Below are 22680 nucleotides of genomic sequence, written 5' to 3' on the forward strand. Positions count from 1 at the left end.
GGAAACTATTGGCCAACTGGCCCAGCTCTTTACAACTTTCAAATTTGAAAGTGATTTTAAATTCAAAATCAAACTTTTAAAAAAAATTAAAACTAATTATTGAGTCGATTCTGAAACTCTACTTAATCTTCTTGGCACGAAGGACCCAGTACGCAGGGGACCTCATCCCTTTATCAATGATTGTTGGAAGGTATTAACTGAATTTGATTCAATCTAAGCCACCTTTTGTTATAGGGAGGGAACTGGGTTGCATTTCTTTTGGCTCGTACTATAGATGCATCAATATTGCCTGTGCGGATCTTTTCGGCTGTAACTCTTAGGGTAGTGTCCACGTGGCGTCTGAGCTAACGGATGTATTGGACAGAACGTCTCATATGCGATCTAAGACGGTTTAAACTTTTTGAGTCTTTGGCCAAAACGATTGATTGAGTAAGGAAGGTTCTCTAGGTCAGATCAATAGAGGAAATGCATCTTGAATATGAAGTATAGTTTTCTAGTCAAGGATAAGAATCAATGCCAACTTAATGCTTTAAACTAAAGTTAGGAGACGGTTGGTGGAAGGTCTGTACCTGTATGGCACCCCAACTCTAAAATATTCACGGCAATATTCATCTAGTCTCTAGTGTTATGGATCGTTGCTATACAACCATCCATGGTAATGGGTGTTTCTAGTTAATAGATCATTAGAATTAATTAATTTAATTTAATTAATCAATGTATTGTTCGCAAACCCAAGTCGTTCTAAAGGTGAACCTAGCATAGCACACAAACTTCTATGCAAGAGATGGAATTAATTAAATTAATTCCAAAAGAAATAAATTGATTTAATTTTGTTAAATCAATTCATAGAGAAAAATAAATAATTATGTCATTTATTTGGGTTAGTCATTGAATGGATGGCCTAAGAACTTAATTGATTGAATTAATTAAATTTGATATTAGTCTTTTTAAATTTATTAGGTTAATTTAATTGAGATTTGACTAATTAATTATGATGCTAGGAAAAATTGTTCATTAATGAAGTCTTTGGATTCAAAATCTTTGGGTCAAATCTTTTGAAGTTAAGAATGGGGAATCAAGTTAGTAAACAGTTGTAAAAAGATAAACTCAAGAAAAGAAAAACATAATACCAATGGATGCTTAAGAGATGAGAGAGTAATTTTACTATTTATAGTGCTTCTATAGTAAATTTGTATATGTGCTTGTACCAGGAATCGTTACCCTTAATCGAATCGAGGAGACTGGTTTTTATAGCCTTAGTTCCTCACCGAATGACTTGACGTGCATTCTTAGGACTCGAGTCTATGATTGTTGTCAACAAGGCTCCCCCAAATTCGAAAGTGTTTTGCTGAGGTTTTCAAGAAGTCAGGCTAGTCTAGGAGACTTGAGCTAGGTAGGTCTCCTAGAGAAAAAAAAGTCTGCATCCTGAGGAGGGTTATTGTGAAGTGAATGTGATCTTCTTCGAGTGTTCAGGTTGAGGTGGCTATTACATGACCCTCCTTTTGGTGTTGTACTAATAGTCGTCTACCACATGTGTGTGTGTGGGGGGGGGGGGGGAGGCGGTACATTTGGCAGCCAGACGGGCTCAAGGGACTTGTCTCTTGATAGGTTAGCGAGCTTTTAGTCGGGACCCAACCTTTTTCTCGTCCTAATTAAGTGGATTGAATTCATATAATTAATTCAATGCATTTTGGGCTTGTGAATATTTAATTGGATTAAATATTATTAACAATTCACTTGGGATTTATTTGTTGGGTATTTTATTTAATTAGATTAAATAATAAGCTCAACAGAATTAGCTGTTCGACTCAATTTAATATGTTGGGATAAACTAATCAAACTCAATTTAAATACACCAAACCTAGCACATGTTGACCTTGTCTAGGTCAACTTGCTTTGTGGGAAAATAAAGAATCGGCTATTAGAGTAAGGAGAAGGCTGATTTTCGAATTTGAGTAGACGAGGAGAGTTTATGGAAAGTTGGTAGAGATAGGGAAGTTACCTAGTTGATTAGGTATTCCACTCTTTGCTCCAAACTTCAATCCAACTCTTCTACACTCAATTCTCTCCAACCCTAGCGGATTTCTCTACCTTTCAAGGGCTGTATCTATTTTTGACTTGACACGCAATATATACATGTATATATACAACAAGTCCTCTTACTTTGATATACTAAGTTAATAGTATAATTAAGTCTCTTATACTACATACACTTCACCTCTAGCAAGGTTTGGTGTAGACCACCTTGTGGTGTAGTGTGTGTTCGACGCAGAGAAGATCGCGTTGGTTTTTGTATGAACACACAGTTGGAAGAGAAAAGCTTGAAAAAAGTCTTCAAATTGGAAAGGTAAAATTTCGTTATTACGATTTCATCACTCTTTGTTGCAATAACCACTTGTTTTATTTCAAACTTATTTTATACTTGTTGACTGTTGAGTGCCGAATGCCCGGGACTAGGAGACTAGTTCCCTTTCGATTTAAAATTTAAATATGCTTATTTTCAAACTTTCATTCAATTCTTGTCAATTCTCGGGTCATATCGAATTTTTCACACAATTCAAGCTCCTCACCTGGAATGTGGAGGACATTATCTTCTACCCACAGTTGTTTATACATCTTGCTATCAATCTTTTTGTCTGAATTTTCCAAATACTAACTGAAATTCCCTTCTCACTAAAACCTGCCTCAAAGCTTTCCTGAAAATTACAATGTTGGCAAAGACAAAAGCCACCTCTAGACTTGGTTTTTTCATGTCCAGTGTTTCATCAAATTCAGGAAACCTCAAAAACCTGTTTTCTTCTTCATTTTCACTAGGCTCTATTAAAATACCTGGATCACTCTATATGTCATTTATTTAGTTAAAAATGTAAAATCTAGAGCCCATGCTCATTACCTCGTCCCCCCTAACTCAATAGTACCTATAGGATCACAATTGTCACGTATCATATCACCTTCAACAAAGTAATCAAAATTGAAACAGATTTCGATTTCACTATCACTTCCAATGTCAGCCGTGTAAGTTTGAATCACACTTACTGGAACTTTCCTTCTTTTTCATGCACATTTGCGTTGACATCACATATTTCATTTTCAGACCCTAGTGCAGCCAACTCAATATTATTTTCATGTGCCACGAGATCAATATGTGGTAAAAAGGGTAATGCAATGTCAATGTCAATGTTTTACACGTCCTAAAGGGAGTGAATCGGTTGGGAACGCAGCAGAAACGAGAAATAAAAGGAATAAACGTGTGAATTAGCATTCAAGGGTTGTTTCCTTGAACATTCTCTTGTTAACGGTGTATAAAATCGCAAAGAATAAATAAAAATATTAGATCTACGATCTATGCTATGGAGAAAATGAGATTGCTATGTTTAAAAGAAAATATTACCGTTTTCATTTTCTTTAATCGGTTGTACGCGTTGTTCCTCCAAGATACGTGCATGCTAAACTCCAACGTGTGAAGGTGTCCACACCACACCGGTAACGTGAGATTTCTCTTATGCTAGCAAGAAATGAATCCAGAAAGAAAGATAAAAAAAAGCCGCACTGTCGATTAGTGCGTTTTGAATCTTCCTTGTTCTTGACTTGATTCTAAATCAAGAAGAACGTAACTCGAAGAAGTTTGAGGACTTTCGCGATCAAGGGAGACTTTCGTGTGCTAGTGTCGTGTATTGTTCAAAAGACCTGGCCATTTTGAATTTCTACTCAACTAATCTCCACAAAACATGCACAACATGTGTACTACAGCCATGTCTTTGACTTGGTCCTCTTCAAAACCTGCTAGAGTTTGAAAATTTAGATCAGGCTTGTTTTAAGTTGTTCAACAAACTAAATTAAGTCTAATACTTAATCTCTTGGGTTTAATTAAATAAAATACTCAAAATAAAGCCCATGTGGATATTTAATCTAATTAAATATACACAAGCCCATATATACTTAATTAATAAATTTAATTTATCAATCAAATTCATAATCATAATTAGTCCAACTAATTATTTTAGCCCGTCAAGCCCATCTACTAAATAATTAATCCAAGCCTCATTTAAATTACCCAATCAATTTAAAAGGTTAAGTTCAAAATCAAATTAATGTAATTAATCAAATTTTTGAACTATCCATCCAATTGATTAACCCTTATAAATGATCCAATTATTTATGTTATCCAAGAATGAGTTTAATCCAATTAAATTAATTTATCTCTTTTAAGATTAATTTCAAAATTAATTCTAAACTAATTCCATCACTTTTTATGATTTATGTATGACTTTTTAGGTTCATCCTCAACTAAACTTAGGAGTGTGGTCAACTCAATTAATTAAATTTAATTTTAATTTACTATATTTTATTATCTCATAATTAGAAATGTCCGTTACCACAGGTGATCATCTAATAACAATCTATGACACTAGAAACTAGGTGAATAATAGCGTGAATATTTAGGCTCCAAACTCCATACAAGTACGATCCTTTTGCCAACTATCTCCCGTCTTTAGTCTAGGGTATGAAATTGGGTATCGATTGTCATCCTTAACTAGGCATCTATATTTCATACTTGAGAGGCGTTTACTTTACTGATCAATATAAAAAATCTCTTCTCACTCAATCAATTACTATGACCATAGACTTATAGAGTTTAAACCATCTTAGACCGCATAGGAGACTCGCTGTCACATACTGACAGGAAACAAACTCTTTCTTGGAATCCACCATCCTTACTACATACTTAAACTGCACTGGACAAGGCTTATAATAACCATATCTCACAATACAGTCACCTTTCGCCAAATCTAAGATACATCTTTCATATGCATGCGGCTACCATGATTCCTCAAGTCCGAAACTAATTCCCTGCTATGTAAACCACTAAATATGCCCCAGGTTAGATAAGCCATCTTTTTATCTCAATTTACCATTCACAATATCACATCATTAACTTCATCATTCAATTTTATTTAATAATTATTTCTCGTTAGTAACTTTTTCACTCAATTTAATTTAACAATCAATTATAAGATTACATATCACTCATCCGAGGTTCATACCACATAACCACAAATAAACACATAATAACAATTTCTGCGAGTCAATTCAATTAGTCAACTATCTTTCCAATCAATCCACTAAAATTGTATAAATGACTTATGTCTCCCGTCTACAAAATATCGTTACAATTTTCAGTCATATATAATTGAAACATTTGTAGGACAACCCTATCTTCATACACAAGCCTTAATCTATCATCCAAATCACTGATAAGTAGCATCTACCAAATCACACACGTCACAGGATGTTTGAGTTCCCTGATTGAGTTGATCAATTCAAAATAAGACAAAATTTGAATGGTGGTAGATGTAATTAACCAAAATGTTAATGGGCTAGAGAAGCAGCCCTCCAGCAAAGCCCAAATCCATAAACAAATCTCTGGGGCCTACAATTACCACAGTACAAATTCACTACAGCTCTCACTCCCCCAATAGTCCCCATCCCCACTAGGGTTTTTAAAGGATTATAGGTTTTTGTTCTACTACTCATTGTTTTTCTCTGCCGCATTCGGCTAGGGTTTGCACCATTTCGCCACCCCTTCCATTTCGTTCTCGTACTTGTAATCTCATGGATTCCTTAAACTAGGGTCATCTTTATTTTTGAGGATCTTAAGGGAGGTTATAGCTTGAGATACGCCATTGTGTGTCTATTGATTCATTTGTCAAGGAAGTGAGGAAATGGCAACTTTGAATCCATTTGGGCTTCTGGGTGATGATGACGCAGAGGACCCGACTCTTCTCCTTGCTGCACAGCAAAAAGCTGCTGCTTCAGCTTTAGCTGCTGCTCAGCCCAAGAAAGCTCCATCTCAGGCTCAGCCTGCGGCCAAGGCCTCGGCTAAGCTGCCATCTAAGCCTCTACCACCAGCTCAGGCTGGTGAGATACTGTAGACCCATTTGCTCATTGCAACTCGTTTGTGTATATCCTTTATTTAGTGATGCTTGAAATATAAACTGGAAAAATAAACCGAAGGCGGAATTTCCTTTTTTTTATAAGTTACAGTTGATGGTTGTTGTGTAGTATAGCCTGCTACTCAGAATTGTTAATCTTTTGGTCGCGTTTTCGCTGTGAACTTTTCCTTTCCCCTTGAGTGCTAAGAAGTGACATCTATATCTTCCTTGGATTTCGCTGTCCTCTTGTATTTAGTTGGGGTCTGGTGGTGTTGTATGGATTTCATTCGCCTTTCGTTAACTCATATAATTATTGAACTTGACTCACTAATTAAAAAAGAAACAAGTTTCCGGGAATGATCAAATGTACAGCCTTGATGAGTATGTTCCTTGGAAATTCTATAATCTATTGATAAGAAATATCTTCTATCGTTACTGTTTTTGGTTCATTGCTTATTTTATGTTGTTTCAAGGTTGTTGCGCTTTGATTATTATGAGATTCTGTTTCGATAAACATAATTTCTTTATTATTTATGCCACAAAGGGCAGGATTTGGGGTCTGTTCTATATTAAATTGGATATGCTGTGTACTCCATGACTGCCTTGTTTGTGATTATTTCTTGCTTGTTTGGATTTTTGTCCTCAGCTGTTTACAGATTGAGATTTCCTTTTCTGAGACAGCCTTTTTCATTTGCATTCCATAGTTTATGAAGTTTATGCTATTATTTTGCATATCTGATGCCAACAGGATTATTATGTGTTTTATATCTCTTGTTTCCTACTAACAGCTTTTATAACAAAAATTTGAACAGTGAGGGAGTCCAGGAATGATGGTCAGCGTGGAGGCCGTGGTGGTGGTCGTGGTGCTGCGCGTGGACGCGGTGGGCGTGGATTTAGCAGAGATTTGGTTGACAATGAAAATACATTTGGAAACAGTAATGGATTCTCTGGTGGCTACAGGGCTTCAGAAGACGGAGATGGTGGAAGGGCTCCTTCTGAAAGACGTCCATATAGTGGACCTCGTGGAAGTGGGGGTTTCCGTGGTGGTCGTCGTGGTGGCTACAATAATGGTGAAGCTGCCGAGGGTGACCGTCCCCGTAGGGCGTTCGATCGCCGCAGTGGAACTGGGCGTGGGTAAGGGAATCAAGAGGCTGTGGTTATCATTTATACTTTTGCCTTTTTGCTTCACTTAGAGAGGACATTTTATGGTATTTGTTTGCAAATTGTAGTTCTGGTGTTTTCAGGTTTATTGTTTTCCTTGTGTTCTTGAGATTAAATGCTTAACCTAACTGTATTCATTATCTTAGTTTGTTGCCTTCCTATTCTATTTTTCACCAAATATGATGCTGCAGCACTGAGTTCAAACGAGAGGGTGCTGGACGTGGAAATTGGGGAACACCCACTGATGAAATAGTCCCGTAACCACTCATTCTTGAACTAGCATACTTTGCTTGTGATTTTGCATGGGTTTTGTATAATTCAGACCACCATTTCCTAAACTTTAGGGAAACTGAGGAACCTACCAATGAAGGAGTGAAGAATGTTGATTCTGAAAAGCAATCTGGAGAAGATGATGTCATTGATGCTAACAAGGACTCTTCTGCAAATGAACAGGAAGAGAAGGAGCCAGAGGAAAAGGTATACTTGATTAATTTGGCCGCTTTCTTTTATCTCCTGTGGTTGGTTACATGCTTCATATTTTAAGAGATAGACTGTTATAAGCATGGCTTGCTTCAGTATTGTCTTGCTGATTTCAAATCCATTTTCATTTTGGCAGTTGATTTGGGTCTTTGTTCATCAGCTTTAAAATTTAACTTGTAGGATTGCATTAAATGTAATTGCTTTTTAAGCAAGTTGATTAGGTGAAATTGTGTGCATTCGTGAATGCTTTTATGCCATGTCTTGCTACAGGGTTAGCCTGCGAAAAAGTCATTTGTATAACTTGTTAAAATTAGTGCCAACGACCAGAGTTAGTGTAAAACATTTTTGTTTATGTGATAGTCTGTATGTTGTAATTCATCTGAACAACTCTGATGTGCTACTTCACTATATTTTAGAAATTAATTGCATTTTTATCTGTATCATGGTAGGAGATGACTCTGGAGGAGTATGAGAAAGTACTGGAAGAGAAGAGAAAGGCATTGCTTGCATTAAAATCTGAGGAAAGGAAGGTCGGCTTGGACAAAGAACTTGAATCTATGCAACTTTTGTCCAACAAGAAGAATGACGATGAGGTCTTCATTAAATTGGTGAGTTGATATTGGGCAATGCCATCTTTAAAATCAGAACATTTTACTGGTTTTGCTAAAATTGTGAATAATGCGGCAGGGTTCAGATAAGGATAAGCGCAAAGAGGCAGCTGAGAAGGCTAAGAAGGTATGTTTATGTCTTTCAGTACTTGTTGATATGTATGTCAGTTTGATTTGTTTGACAGATTTGCAATAATCATTGCCTTCCTATTTCAGTCACAAGTTCTGTTATACCCTAAAAAGATCATGATCCTGATAAATCGAATTAGTTTGGCCTTTTGGGATTATCCTCTGTCTGTTTAGTCTAGAAAGCTAGCTTATGAAATGGTTGAGTTGTTTGGCACTTTCTTCTATTTGCACAGCACTCTTCTTCCTGTTTAAAAAATGTATACCTGTGATTTTCTGTTAAAAAACTTTTGCATGGGTTATACAAGGGAATCAATATTCCTTTAAACTGTGCATCATTTTGTGTTATTCATGCTAAATATTTTATAGTTGGAGAACTCACTTTGGCATTTTTATTCATGAAACACACTTTTTTGGAAACTTGGATAGTACTTGCTTGCTGATAATATAATGCATTAAGCTTAATCCTTGCACCTTTTTTTCTTTGTGGGTATGTAGTCTGTAAGCATAAATGAGTTTCTGAAGCCAGCAGAAGGGGACAAATACTACCGAGCAGGTGGGCGTGGCAGGGGACGTGGCCGTGGTAGAGGTGGATTTGGAGGAAACAACTATAACGTGGAGGCCCCAGCTATTGAAGATGTTGGACAGTTCCCTTCCCTGGTTGCCAAGTGAGGGCCTTCCTGCCATACATTGAAGCTTACATGCTTATCTTTGTGGCTTGCGGTGGCTCAATGAAATTGCTCAAACTCCTAGTATTTTCAGTGTAAATTTAGATGTATCCCCAGGATTTGCACTCATGGTGCTTCACTACTTGGACATGCATGAATGTTTTCACCATATTTAGAGCGTTAGGGCCTTTTTCCTTTATTTCTTCTTTCAGATTTTTTTCCCTTTTGTTTGAGTTATTGGAATCATTTTTGTGTTGAAGTTGAGTCATAACAATTTTGTCCTGTTATAAATCATGGTATTCTCCAACTATTGTGTTTTAAGAATCAAACTTTTGTCCAACTTGCAAATAGACTGTTCAAATTAACAATGATCTTGAGAATTTTGGCAGGATAGATTCTGAAAAGTGTTTTAATGTATTTGCTGCTTATGAAGGCAGAGGTGTCGTGCGTGCATTTATTTTAGGCTAAACTTCAATTTACGTCACTGTGTTTTTCCTCAAAGGCTGAACCCCCACCCCGCAGGTGTTACGTGAAACTCACTGTGAAATCATCCCTTTTTTAGAAACTAGTGGAAAATGTAGGATCGTGGGAGTGGTGTGGTTTGGAGAGTGTTTTGGTGTCCTTCCACTATTTTCTGGGACTTTTATGACTAAAATGTTTCTATTGTGGTTATATAATATTTTTGACTTATTTCTAACTTGTTAGTGTTTTTTGTGCAATTTCATCTTTCTAAAAAAATTAAATAATTTTTTTAAAAATATATTTATCTACAAATATAGAAAACAATATTCATTTTTAAAGTTTTATAATTAAATTAAAACATTAAATTAATACCACATACACAATTTAATATATTAAATTATTATGCAAATTTATATATCTTAACATATATGAATATATATTTATTATAAAAATTATATATTATTAATTAATTTAAATTATTATTTAATTAAAAATATTAAAGTTGTGTTTATATTTAACTTAATGTTATAAGTATGAGTTTCTCCTTAGGTGCATGTCTCAGCAACACAAAACGAGGGTTTCCCTCGTTATAGGACTTGACCAAACCCGAATCTGATACTTTTCTTTAATTATCTTTAAACTTTTTAAAAATATTTAAATGAATTATTTGAAATTTAATTAATTAAAATTTTTAATCATTTTTAAATATAATATTTAGATACTACAAAAATAATTTCGTTGGGCGATGTTGTCGTTATCTCCAGTCTGGGCTACTGCCATTGCCTAGAGCAAATCTAGGAGATGCGAGTAGCCAGATTTGGAGGCGACAACGACCCTTTTGTGGGGTGGGGGCAGTGGTGGAGGAAGGATTTATTTTTTTATAATATATATTTAGAATTAATTAAATTTGAATTCAATTCTTTTATGAATTTAAAACCCAACGGTTAAAATTAATTAGTTAAATATGACGATTCTTATATTATCGATAAAGATCAAATAGTCATTAAAATAAAGAATAGTATATTATATAGAAGGATATATGTGATTTTATCAAAACACTAATGTCGTTAGTTACATTTAATGGAGAGGCAATTGAACTATGTTTAAAAAAATAAAAAAAAGGGAGGGGGCCCTAGCCTATTTTTAAAACAAATAGGAGATTTTTAGCTAAGTTTTCAAAAAACAGAGTTTTTATTTATATATATAATTTGGCTATTTTTTTTTGTAAATTAAATAAAAATAGTCAAAAATACTCTTAAGTATTGATAATATGATACATGGGTATGGTGATCGTGGTGCAATACATAATCAGCCCAATGGGATATTTGATTATATATATTGAGAAATATGGCCCTTGGTCTTGATATTCATCAATTCATCAACATCACCCAACTGAGATTAGGTGCAACCGTTCCACAACGGCTGCTGGGCAACATGCACTACATAGTGAAATCGATCTATCAGTCCAAATACATAATCATAGGGGCCCCTAACATAATATCAACTAGGCCCTGCATTATTAGGACACGACCACATACCATCATCAGACACACCATCCTGGTTATAATTGAAAGACTAGACAGCCGACCCGGCGGCATAAAAAACCATCCTCTGCGCTCAATCCATCTGCGCTGCATCACCCTAGTGCGTACTGGTACCCTCCACCTCATGAAAAATGGGAGTTTCCTCTTCCTGCAAAGAGGCCGCGGTGATGGCACTCAAAATACTCCTATACCCTCTTTTCGCCATGAGAAGTCCAATTATAATACTTGGTATAAAATATTTTATATACAAGTCGAAATTCACCTCGTCAATAATTTTATAAACTTCATTTTTGCACTTTCAACAAGAACTTATAACTACACAAACTGTCATGATTTTATAGTAATTCAAATCTTCCTTTTGAGCAAAAAATATTTCTAATCTTGTGAATTTATTGCATATTCAGCTAAAAGGGATGATATGGAATAAAGATGGCAAAATCGAGCAAAAAATGAATATTGAGGGCACCAAAAAGGGAAGAAAAGATTTCAAGATAGTTTTGCAGGATTGATTAAACGTGCCCATACTTAGTGATTTGGTCAACACGGATGAAGAGAGGAAAGACATAATTTTCGCAAGAAAAAAAGAATGATTTGCTGAATTTTGGAAATGACTCCTTTAAATACGTGATTGATGATTTATTAACATTTTTAGAACCAATCATGTACTTATCTCCTCACTATGTCTAGATTCGTAGGAGACTTTTATTATAAATAGAGGGTCTCTCCATTTGTAGGACACACTTGGAATTGAAGAGAACACTTTGAAATTGAAGAGTATACTTTGAATTCAATAGAATTCTTCACTTTCATACTCTCTCTTTTTGTTTCGTTGCTGGGATTAATGAAATTCCACTTTTTAGTGTGTTCTTTCATTAACATGTCCGGCTAAATTCATTATTTTCTGATTAAGGTTATGATGATTGTTTGATTCGTAACTTATTGTGAGATCTAATCTACTCTTTTTACACTTGTTAAATAAGTATTCATGTTATTCTCTGTGCTTACAAACATCTGATTTATGAATAATGTGGTCAATTGTTCATTATCAAGAAGGTTTGCTTAACTAATTGAACTTTTTAAATCCGTGTAATTGTTTGTTCAGTTCAATACTTAGTAGCAACGTAGCATATTAATTTTGTTAAAGTAGTTAGTTATGTTATGGGGAATGCATGATCTAATTTAAACGAATTAGCCTCGTAGGAATTTGTTAATTAGAATCAGACCTTTCTAATTCTTAATGTTGTTAATAGATTAAATCTTGTGGACGTTCCCAGGGTTGTCTGTTAATTAGGAATTTAGCTAATGGTCGTACCTTGGCTGACGAAAAGACAAGGAAAGTAAGGTCGTTAGGGCGTACCAATGACCATAACTGATTTATTTATTTATACAAGTGTTATATTTGCATTAATGATCAATTCACAGAATCAAGCATGATCTTGACCTTAACAAAAAAAGTGCCCTTTTATATCTTCGTTTGGTAATTGTAATTGCTTTTCAGATCATTTTAGTTTTTAATTATCTCTCCCTACTATCAAACATCCCCTCAACTATTTTCCTTTTCTTAAAGAAATCGACTTAAACAGTCCTGGTGGAATGGACCCTACTTCCACTTTTGCAAGTGTTGTAGGAATTACTTTTTGTGGTCTCGACACCCATCAAATTTATAGGTGCCGAAACCACAAAAAATAATTCCTACAACACTTGCGAAAGTGGGAATAAGATCATTCCACAGGGACTGGTTTAAGTCGATTTCTTTAAAAGAAAAAAAGAATAGTTGGGGAGATGCTTGATGGTAGAGAGAAATAATTAAAAACTAAAATAAACTAGAAAGTAACTAAAATTACCATGCGAAGATATGAGAGAGAGCTTTTCCGGTTAAGGTCAGGATCATTCTTAAATCTATGAGTTGATCATTAATGCAAATATAACACTTGTATAAACAAATAAATCAGTTATGGTCATTGGTACGGCATAACAACCTCACCTTTTCTTACCTTTTTGTTAGTCAAGGTACGACCGTTGGCTAAATTCTTAATTAACTCACAATCCCGGGAACGTCCGCAAGATTTAATCTATTAACAACATTAAGAATTAGAAAGACGTGATTCTAATTAACAAAATTCCTACGAGGATAATTCGTTTAAATTAGATCATACATTCCCCATAAAATAACTAACTACTTTGACATAATTAATTATGCTACGTTGCTACTAAGTATTTAAACTGAACAAACAATTACACGAATTTGTAAAGTTCAATTAGCTAAGCAAACTTTCTTGATAATGAATAATTGACCACATTATTCATAAATCAGATGTTTGTAATAAAGGCACAGAGAATAACATGAATACTTATTTAACAAGTGTAGAAAGAGTAGATTAGATATCACAACAAGTTACGAATCAAGCAATCACCATAACCTTAACTAGAAAATAATGAATTTAGCCGGACATGTTAATGGAAGAACACACTAAGAAGTGAAATTCCATTAACCCCGGCAACAAATTAAAATAAAAAGAGAAAGTATGAAAGTGAACTAATCTATTGAATTCAAAGTGTTCTCTTCAATTCAAAAGTGTGCTTTACATATGGAGAGACCCCCCTATTTATAATAAAAGTCTTATACGAATCTAGACATAGGGGGGAGATAAGTACATGATTGGTTCTAAAAATATTAATAAATCATCAATCACGTATTTAAAGGAGTCCTTTCCAAAATTCAGCAAATCATTCCTTTTTTTTCTTGCAAAAATTGCGTCTTTCCTTTCTTCATCCGTGATGACCAAATCACTAAACGTGGGCACGTTTAGTCAATCCCGCAAAACTGCCTTGAAATCTTTTCTTTCCTTTTTGGTGCCCTTAATATCTGTTTTCGGCTTGATTTTGCATATTTATCCCATATCATCCCTTTTAGCTGAATATGCAATAAATTCACAAGATTAGGAATATTTTTGGTTCAAAAGGAAGATTTAAATCACTATGAAATCATGACAGTTTGTGTAGTTATCAAGAACACTTAATTTTCTCACCGTCCATATATGCATATCTAATTTATTAATGCTCTCACTAAATAATATATTTTTTTATTCATACATAATAATTAAACTTGCATAATTGCAAAAAAAAAATATTTATTAGTTAATAAACTAATAATGTGAAAGAAAATATATATTAATAATATAGCACATAAATATAAAAAACTTAAAATATAAATGAATTATTGTTAAATATTCAAATTATTTAAAATTTTCGATATCAACTTTAAATATATAATTTCAAAAATAAATTAAAAATAATAAAATTACATTTAAAATTATTATAATAAAAATAAAATAATAAAAAATAAACTTGAATTTATTTTAAAAAAGCTAAAATAGCTAAAAGCAATACAAAGGGCTTTTAGATTTTAATTTAAAAGTGCTTTTCTTAACTTGTTAAGGACTTCAAACTTGTATTTTGCTGTACTTCGTCTCCTTGCTCGCCAGACTCCGCCGCTTTGTGCCGTCAAACTTCATTCCTCACACCGCTGGGAACTTCTAGAGCAAAATAAAGAAAGAATGGAGACTAGAGCTGGCAGTGGAGTCATTTATGCGAAGGATATGAAAGAGAAGCGAGGGATTAGTTTAGAAAATCCATTTACTTTGAAAGTGGGTCAAGTATTCACTGGTTTTGGCGTTGGCTGTGGAATTGGCATTGGCGTCGGTCGCCCTTTAAACTTGGGTACCTTTTCTTAGTGTCTGTATGTGCAAATTCTTGTTAATTCTGTTTCTATCTCTCAAGACCTTGAGACTTTAGCAAAGAAAAAAGAAAAAAGATTAATCTTGTTTCTTTCTTCAATCCACAGAGGGAATTGTTGATAACTATGTCTTCTATGTGTTCGTTTCTTGCGTTTGTTGCTTACTTTTGGTGAGAATTTGGGGAAGTTTGGATAGTGGAGCTCTTGGCCGGTTTTTGTGATGTGGTGGAGAAGTATTCGATATTTTTGGAGGTTCTGCTCTACGATGATTGTGTTTATGGGTTTATTCTATTGAATTTACTTAATGTCAATATCAATATTATACACTTTTATGCTGTGGTTGTTTTCTTGTTTGAGAAATTGGTGTTTGATGTCTATATATTCTGAAACCTGAAATGGAAAGAAAAAAGAATATAATGACGAGATGAGAATGATTAGGTTTACACTATTCTATACCTCGTTTGAGTGTATAACTCATGAGTCAAATATGTGCATCTGAAGGTAGGATCTAGTTCATTAACTTTGTTGTCATTGGTTATTAAATTAAGACTGTCTAAATTACTTACAAAGGAAGGCTCACCTAGAAAATGATTTAATTTTTCCATTGATCAGTACATCAGGCGACATTACTGCATCTTGATTCAATCAATGCTATATGATGAGCTAAACTTTGTGTATAAAAAGCTTAAACGGAAAATGATTTTCTAATAGATGAATAAGCTGGGTTTGAGGACTGCTTTTTTACTTTAGGCAAGTAAATGAAGCTTCTCTATTCTTTGGAGGCCAAGTTAGGGACAGCCATGGTAAGAAAATGAGATGGCACCATGTTCATGAAGACTAAATCACCAAAGTTATGTGCAATATGGGAATCCATAAAAGTTGGACTTCATCTTTTTACTGATGCTGGTACATCTAGAGCACCATCTTCCTAAGAAAGAGATATTAACTTAAATGTTCTCTGTTTAATTGCTTTGATCACGAGAAAACCATCTATAACTGTAATCATGTTTGATCATGATAGATTCCTTCCACTCTTCCATCTTGTGCTCACCAAAATGATGCTATAAGCTTACATTATTATTTTGTAAACATTAGTATGTGGGCTTATTCATATTTCTCATTTATTATGAAACTTCAATATCTTATTAGGTGCAATACCAGTCCTGAACCAAGTAATGATTGCTACTAGGGGTGCAACTGATGCTTTTTCTGGTGTGCAAAGACATGTCAATAGTTCAGTATGTGATTCTAATATCTGACATCTGTTTTGTATTTTTCGTACTTGCTATGACAGCTTTGAATTTCTAATGTTTTCTGTCCATGTCTTTTAATGTGTCTAGTTGAGGAAAGTCGGTGCAAAGAACATTGAAGCAGGTATTGGCTGTGGAGTAGGTTTTGGCCATGGATTTGGAGTTGGTACGTATCCTGAAGATATATGTTAGATAACCTTATGATAAATGATTGCATCTAAATATGTATACAACCAATCAAGAGCAGACAATGTATAGATAGCTTCGCTTTTTCTAGTTTATTGTCTATATCTCAATCTTTTTACACTCAAAAGAGATTGCCATCAAGATCATCTGGAGAACTTGTTAGATGATATCATGATAGCTTGCGCAGGTGTTTCCTTATATTTGCCAAATTTCTTGTCTGTGACTATTAATATTCTGTGTAATGCTTTACTTTTTACTTTTGTATTTTAGATTCTATATGCGTAAACATCATACTCTTATGGATGGAAATGAGAAGAACTACTGCAGCATGACGATAACAAATTCATCTGCTGAATGTTTTTGACTTGCCATGACCGCCTAATTTTGTTGTCATCGAATGAATTATTACTGATCTTTTATGGTATTGGTCGATTCTAAGAATAGTTTCACCCTAAATTTTTAGCAATGAAAATGTCTAACTAATTGTTGAAAAAATTAAGAATGCAGAAGTTAAATTGATTGAGGTCGTAAAAGTCACCAATTACTCTTTTATGATTAATCATTATGATTAACATAATTGTATAATTTATCATTTCTTTGTTGGATGATTAACTGTCGCAGTGACTTCACTATTTTAGATACCTGTAATGGACTCAGTTACTTCTTTCAGATGGCGAAAATCCAATTGAACTCTTTATAGATTGACTACAATAGAAATTGGATATTTTAAGTCCAAGTTGCACAGTAAGAATCTAATTTAGGATTACCAAAAGAATTCATGCGACTCTGAGTCACTTGGCAAGTTGAGTTATATTTGTTAATTAACCTAATTTTTTGTAATGCTATACTTTCATTCTTTTACACCTTTTGAGCTAAAAATAATTGTAGGAAATTCTGATTTATGTTTGCCAAAAGATTCCATTTACTTCAGTAGTTTTTTGGTTCTACATTTGTTTTGAAAATGTCTGAGCAGGTATGAAGATCTGGTGTGTTGAATTATGACTGGATTAGTTGCTTGGAAGCTACAGCAGCTTGCATATCCTCATTTATTTTAGATATGCTAAGATATTGCATGGCATGACAGGCCTTGCTGTGAAGCCTTCTGTGCTGCATCAGATTCAATCACATTTTTGGGTATGTACCCCATACTGTCTTCTGTTTAGTCAACGCTTGCAAGTTGGTTGTATTTTCCTAATCTCACTTCATCTCCTAATTTGTCAGCAAGTGGCAGGAAGTGTGATGATAAAACTTGGAATAGGTTCCAATGCCTCCTTTCCTCTTAATGAAGGCGTCTTCAAAGGATCTTTGGAAACTGGGATGAGCAAGGTTAAGGAACCCTCACATGAAAATCGAGCTGGAAGTATTCATAATTTGGTACAATCAGTATCAAACAGTACATATGAAGGCAACATTAGGGATGCAAAAACCAGAGTATCCTTAGAGGAGACTTTAGTGCCAAAATTTGCTGCAGTTGACACAGAACATAGGAGTCGAACAGAGACAGTGATTAACAACTTTTTGAAAAATCCACTTCTAGAAAAGGGGAGCTCACTCCATGACCAAGTATGTAAAAATGAATCCTTTTTTATTAGAGTATTTTCTTTGCAACATAACTTTAAGTTGTTGACAAGCATTTTTCTGAATTCTTCATTGCGTGTGCTATACTGGTGAGGATCTTTACCTAGAACAATCACATTTTTCTGTTAGTTGGATCTTATTCTTTTAACTAGAGAAAGATTGAAAATCTGGTGCTATTATCACAATTGTTCTTCATTTATGTGCCACAATTGCACGTTGATTGATGAATGTGTCAATAGATTCAGAACATTTAAATTTATTTTCTCACAGATTCTCAAGTTTGGTGTTTGTGTCCTTATTTGATCTTTGTTTAAAACTGAGGCTAGAATTCAAATCGCTAGTTATTGTGTATTTGATTGCTAAAACTTCAGTAGTGCTGAGTTGAATTTCTTCTATCTTGTCAACTGAAAAATTACAGACTCCTAGTTCTCATTGCAGGCTGGGCCGCTGCAGTTGGAAAATGATGTGCTTCAAATGGTAGGTTGCACAGGAACTTAATACTTTATGTAGAGAAATTTTTCCCACTAATGTCAAATAATACTTAATTCATCAGCTGAATACTCATTTGTGTTCTAAATTTTGTCGGAGACTTTAGTTTCATGTTGAATATTACTAAAGGGGAAAAGAGCTCAAAAAGGTTAAGATTGCCCCAACAAAGCAATCACTTTGATATGCAAAAACACAAAGAAGTTTAAGTCTTCTTTTCTCGATAAATCATGGGAACTTTTAGATCAATGAAATGTGGAATACTCAAGAATCTAATTGCATAAATGTAAGGACTCTAATGGAATTGTCTCTTTTGATGTAGTGAAAAGAATACAATAGACCTGCCATAAGCTGAAGTGTATTCAGTAAATTAGGAATTTGAAAGAAAATAACTGCAATCATACCTCCAGTTATTATAGCATTTTCATCAGGCTCTGTTAAAATTTGTTTTACTCTGAGACTTCCTGTGATCAGTGGCACAAGTTCTCCCAAATAGAGCTCACACTGTCTTCATTTTTTTTATGTTCTTTTTTTGGTTTCTGTTTCTGTTTTTCTATTTTCTTTAAATATCCCGAAGAAAATATTCTTTCTTCTACTTGTCTTTTGCGCGTTAAATGAAACATATTAAGTATAAACTTTCTTGTGCTTTCAGGTGTTGAAACACCAAGTACTCATTGAGGAGCTGATGAAAGAAAATGAGAAGCTTCGCCATATATTGGTGGAAGAACTGAAAGTCCAACCTAGCAAGCTCCAGTTTAGCTTCACTAGTAGGAGTAAGTCCTCATGTACCGAATGTTTTGAATGCCGTAGAAAACAAAGAAAAAGGTGAAAGTAATAGAACATTTTTTTATTATTATAGTTGGTTGCAGAATATAAATGCATTCTTTCGAACTGCAAGTGGAAACTGGTTATGCAAGCAAGTTGCTTGTGATCATTAAGCACCTCAGGGGGAAGTGATAGAGGTAGCTAGTGAACACTAGACAACTTTAAAAGAAATAGTGTGATTGAAAATTCGTCACCTACAAAGGCTCTTCAAGTCAGACTTCATTCTAACTTATTTCTTATCTTTGATTGGATATTCCTCATAATCAACTTCTTTAAGATTTTCTTCTCTGTTGGTTATTCCATCGGAAAGAGCAAAAAATTTTGTTAAATTCTTACTTGAATATAACAATCTTCTATTTCCTTCGTTTACACTTGCATCTTTGGATGATTTTTCTTAGAAAAGAAATCAGTTACCACTCGTGGATGAATTACTTAGTTCATGTGGATATTATTAAAGACTGCATGAATCAAGGACAATGAAATGAACATGATAAAGACTGCCTCAAGCATCCTTTGGAGTTGGAAAAATTAGGTTCCTAACGTTTAGGCTATCTTCTTTGAGTTGTTTAATGGAGATTCTGGTTAGTTTGCCTTGGAAAATAATCTCTGTAACTGGTTTAGTAATTGAATATTGTGGAATCCTGATTGCTGTTTTAGGTCACCTTCTGGAACGTCAATCATTTCCCATGACATTGGGGGTGAAGCTTGCATTGCTTAGACATTCTATTAATTTTCTGTGCTCTCTAGAGTTCTGCTGCTTCATTTTTTATGTATGTTACTGTGGCTCAGATTTAGTAATAGATTTTTGAGACACCAAGCAGCCTCAGTGCCTAGTGCAGTTCTAGTTAATTTTCTGTTCGGTTAGTGAGCCTAGTAGGTTTAACTCAACTTGCCCCGTTTTCATAGATTAGCTATTCCGTTTATGGTTCTGTCAGTCAAGTTAAAGGTCGAGGATAGTTTCTCACTTTTTCTACCACCTCATCCTTGTGATAGAACATAAAAACAATAAGAGACTGTGGCTTCAATGTGAACTGTATACAAGTTCTCAGGATATGCAAATTTGTTTCTCACATGTCATTAACTCTTTAATCTAACAAACATATTTGAAGCTTGTTGTACTTCCAGGTATGTACTTGATAAAGCCAGAAAGCATGGTGGAATTTAGCAGTTATCACACATAGTCATGTTGATAATTCAAAGTAGTTTTAGTTCACGCTTATATATGATATGATATTTGTGTTTATTACTCTCTCTTCCCTAAATTTATGATTCCTATTTGGATGTCAGAATAATACTCCATTTCCTAAGATTGAAATTCTTTTCTTAAACTAATGATGGACACCATTAACTCTCAAAAGCTGCTTTTTTGGATAATTTTGTGGAACATATTGAAAACTTGAGCACTTTTAGGTCTCATGTGAAACCTCAGCCCTATCAAACTGTATACAAAATATTGGAAGGGGAGGGGTAAAATTTTAAAAGTTTTTTCCTAATTTATTATAACCCAAAAGAATTACACATAAAAGAATTACTCATAATATAAGAATAATTTACAATGTACAATACACGAGTATTAGTGCGGACACATAATAAATAGGGTAAATAATATTGACACCCTTTGAGGTAAATTCCAAATACGCAAGCACCCCCTATCTTTTGCAAAATTACCATTATAGCCCTGGAGGTTGTAGTTGTAATTAAGTAATCCCTCTATTCAGTGGCAAAATTTACATGAACACCCTCTATTAGTCTTTTGTATTAATATATTTCCTTATACTTTTTTCCTATCCTATCATAGTCTTTTTTTTATTTGCTATTTTCTTTCTCAGTCTTTCATTTTCCAATCATTACTTTCTTTTGTTCTAGAAATTGGTAATGTAGAAGAGAGGTAGAAAGTAGTAACAAGAAAGAGAAATAGTGAAGGCGAGGGAGTGGAAGTCGGAGGGAAAGACACAGGAGAGTGCAGAAAGAGAGAGAGTGGAGAGGGTAAGGAAGAGATGGAGAATGCCACAAGGACAAAAAGAGGTAGGAGCTAATAGGTAGTCGTTGGGAGGAAGAGAGAGGGAGGAAGCTACGACAGTGGGGAGAGGGACAGAGAGAGAGGGTGTATGAAAAGAGGCTGTGACATTAGATTTTCTCTTTTATTTCTTAAGTTGAGGACAAAATGGTCAATTCAGGATTCCATTTTTTAACTAACTAACTTAGAAGTGAGGTTTTTTATCATTATTAAAGAGAAATTTTTACCTGTTATTATTATTTATTTTAATATTTTATACTAATTATAATTAAGAATTGTAGTTATTATTAATAATTCAATTTGAAAATTCTTATTAAAGATACAAGTATCTATATAATTAAGTGAGTATATATAATAATATCCAGCTATTTCATATAGACAATAAGTAACTGGAAGTGGTTGTGAGTGTGATTCAGTGTGAGGGTCTTGCAGTGGAGGTTGCAGAAATTCAAGATACACAGTTATGTGTTAGTGGTTCCTGCAAGTTTTAGACATTGAAAGAAGGGGGATCAGCAAGAATAGTTCCTGCAGCTTCCAACTTTTGTTGGTGAACAGTAGCCTGAGAATCATCCCATATAGGAGACTGACTTCATTGAGTATAGTGCTGAAATCATGGAAAAGATGAATAATATTCACGATTGAAAACTATTTGACCCTTTCTGCGTGTTGTGATCTTTTCGGCACATCTTCACAAAATCGGTCTAGTTTGTGGAATTGGAAGCTAATTTCTTTGGAATCAGATTAAGTTGCTGAATGAGGGAATGCTCCTCATTAGTATATTATTTCCGATTATCTTGAGTTTGGGAGGGATGAAGGACTAAGTAGCTGACCTGTACAGATTTTCTCAGATCACAAGGTCCAGTGCTAGTTCTAGCGAATAAATCGAGATAAAAAGTTGCTGATGATATTGATTCTGTTTGGCTTCTATGGATGAATCCAATGCTTTCCTCCGACTTTTCACACAGGTTCCATCTTTTAGGAATCTAATCTTCTCTGGCAATCACCAGTGGATCAGTTCTCAAAGAGTCACCAAAATATCACAAGGGCGACATATTCTGTGAACTGTAATGGTAACATCTAGACTTATCAAGGTCTTTGGAACCACTGAGTTGTGCTTTTATCATGACCACTTGTTTGTACCACCAGAAGTATCTTTGCACTCTGTCTGTGTGTTTGTGTCGAAGTGGAGGCAACACACCATGTGCACACATCACAATCCTGCTAATGGTCCTCCTCTCTAGAGTCTATACCGACCAAACTCACACACTGCCGAAAGCCCATCCTGGTTTTGATTTTTTCCAACACACATTTCCACCAGGATAAGTCTTCCCTGCATATCGGCTATTGCTACCCTTCAAGCTGTCTTCTACCTTTCCCTTCTACTATTTATTCTGTCTATATAACACAATTTACAAACCTGTACAGCTGTGCAGATTGTGTTCCAGATCCTCTATTTTGATGTTTATAACTTGTATTTTAGGTACATGAATGAAGCATGCGATGTGTGGGAACTGACGATAGTTGACGAGCCTTTCTAATGTGAATTTTTTTTTGGGTAAATTAAATGGAAAAGTAGGATGACACCTATAGACCTGCTATGTGGGATGCGCCGGCCAAAGC

At 34.5% G+C, this 22680-nt stretch overlaps 2 protein-coding genes across 10 annotated transcripts; both read left to right on the top strand.

The window, feature by feature from the left end:
* Positions 1-5469: 5469 nt before the first annotated feature.
* On the top strand, positions 5470-9283 carry LOC105164349 (RGG repeats nuclear RNA binding protein A). 2 transcript variants are annotated; one of them, XM_011082979.3, is made up of 7 exons: positions 5471-5919; positions 6746-7067; positions 7286-7351; positions 7439-7571; positions 8024-8182; positions 8262-8309; positions 8807-9283. In XM_011082979.3, the coding sequence occupies exons 1-7, from the start codon at positions 5724-5726 to the stop codon at positions 8978-8980; spliced, it is 1098 nt and encodes a 365-aa protein (XP_011081281.1). In that variant the 5' UTR covers positions 5471-5723; the 3' UTR covers positions 8981-9283. The 2 variants fall into 2 exon arrangements, with proteins under 2 accessions (XP_011081282.1, XP_011081281.1); XM_011082980.3 differs by lacking the exon at positions 7286-7351 and having other exon boundaries at positions 5470-5919.
* A 5124-nt stretch (positions 9284-14407) lies between these two features.
* LOC105164347 (dynamin) lies at positions 14408-22680 on the top strand. 8 transcript variants are annotated; one of them, XM_011082978.3, is made up of 8 exons: positions 14408-14702; positions 15868-15956; positions 16059-16134; positions 17239-17288; positions 17376-17717; positions 18159-18209; positions 18871-18991; positions 22541-22680. In XM_011082978.3, the coding sequence occupies exons 1-8, from the start codon at positions 14540-14542 to the stop codon at positions 22546-22548; spliced, it is 900 nt and encodes a 299-aa protein (XP_011081280.1). In that variant the 5' UTR covers positions 14408-14539; the 3' UTR covers positions 22549-22680. The 8 variants fall into 8 exon arrangements, with proteins under 8 accessions (XP_011081280.1, XP_088738087.1, XP_088738086.1 ...); XM_088881961.1 differs by lacking the exon at positions 22541-22680 and adding an exon at positions 22040-22062; XM_088881960.1 differs by lacking the exon at positions 22541-22680 and adding an exon at positions 22026-22054.

This window comes from Sesamum indicum, linkage group LG6 (genome assembly GCF_026168435.1).
Source record: "Sesamum indicum cultivar Baizhima isolate 11 linkage group LG6, ASM2616843v1, whole genome shotgun sequence".
NCBI classification, from domain to species: Eukaryota; Viridiplantae; Streptophyta; class Magnoliopsida; order Lamiales; family Pedaliaceae; genus Sesamum; species Sesamum indicum.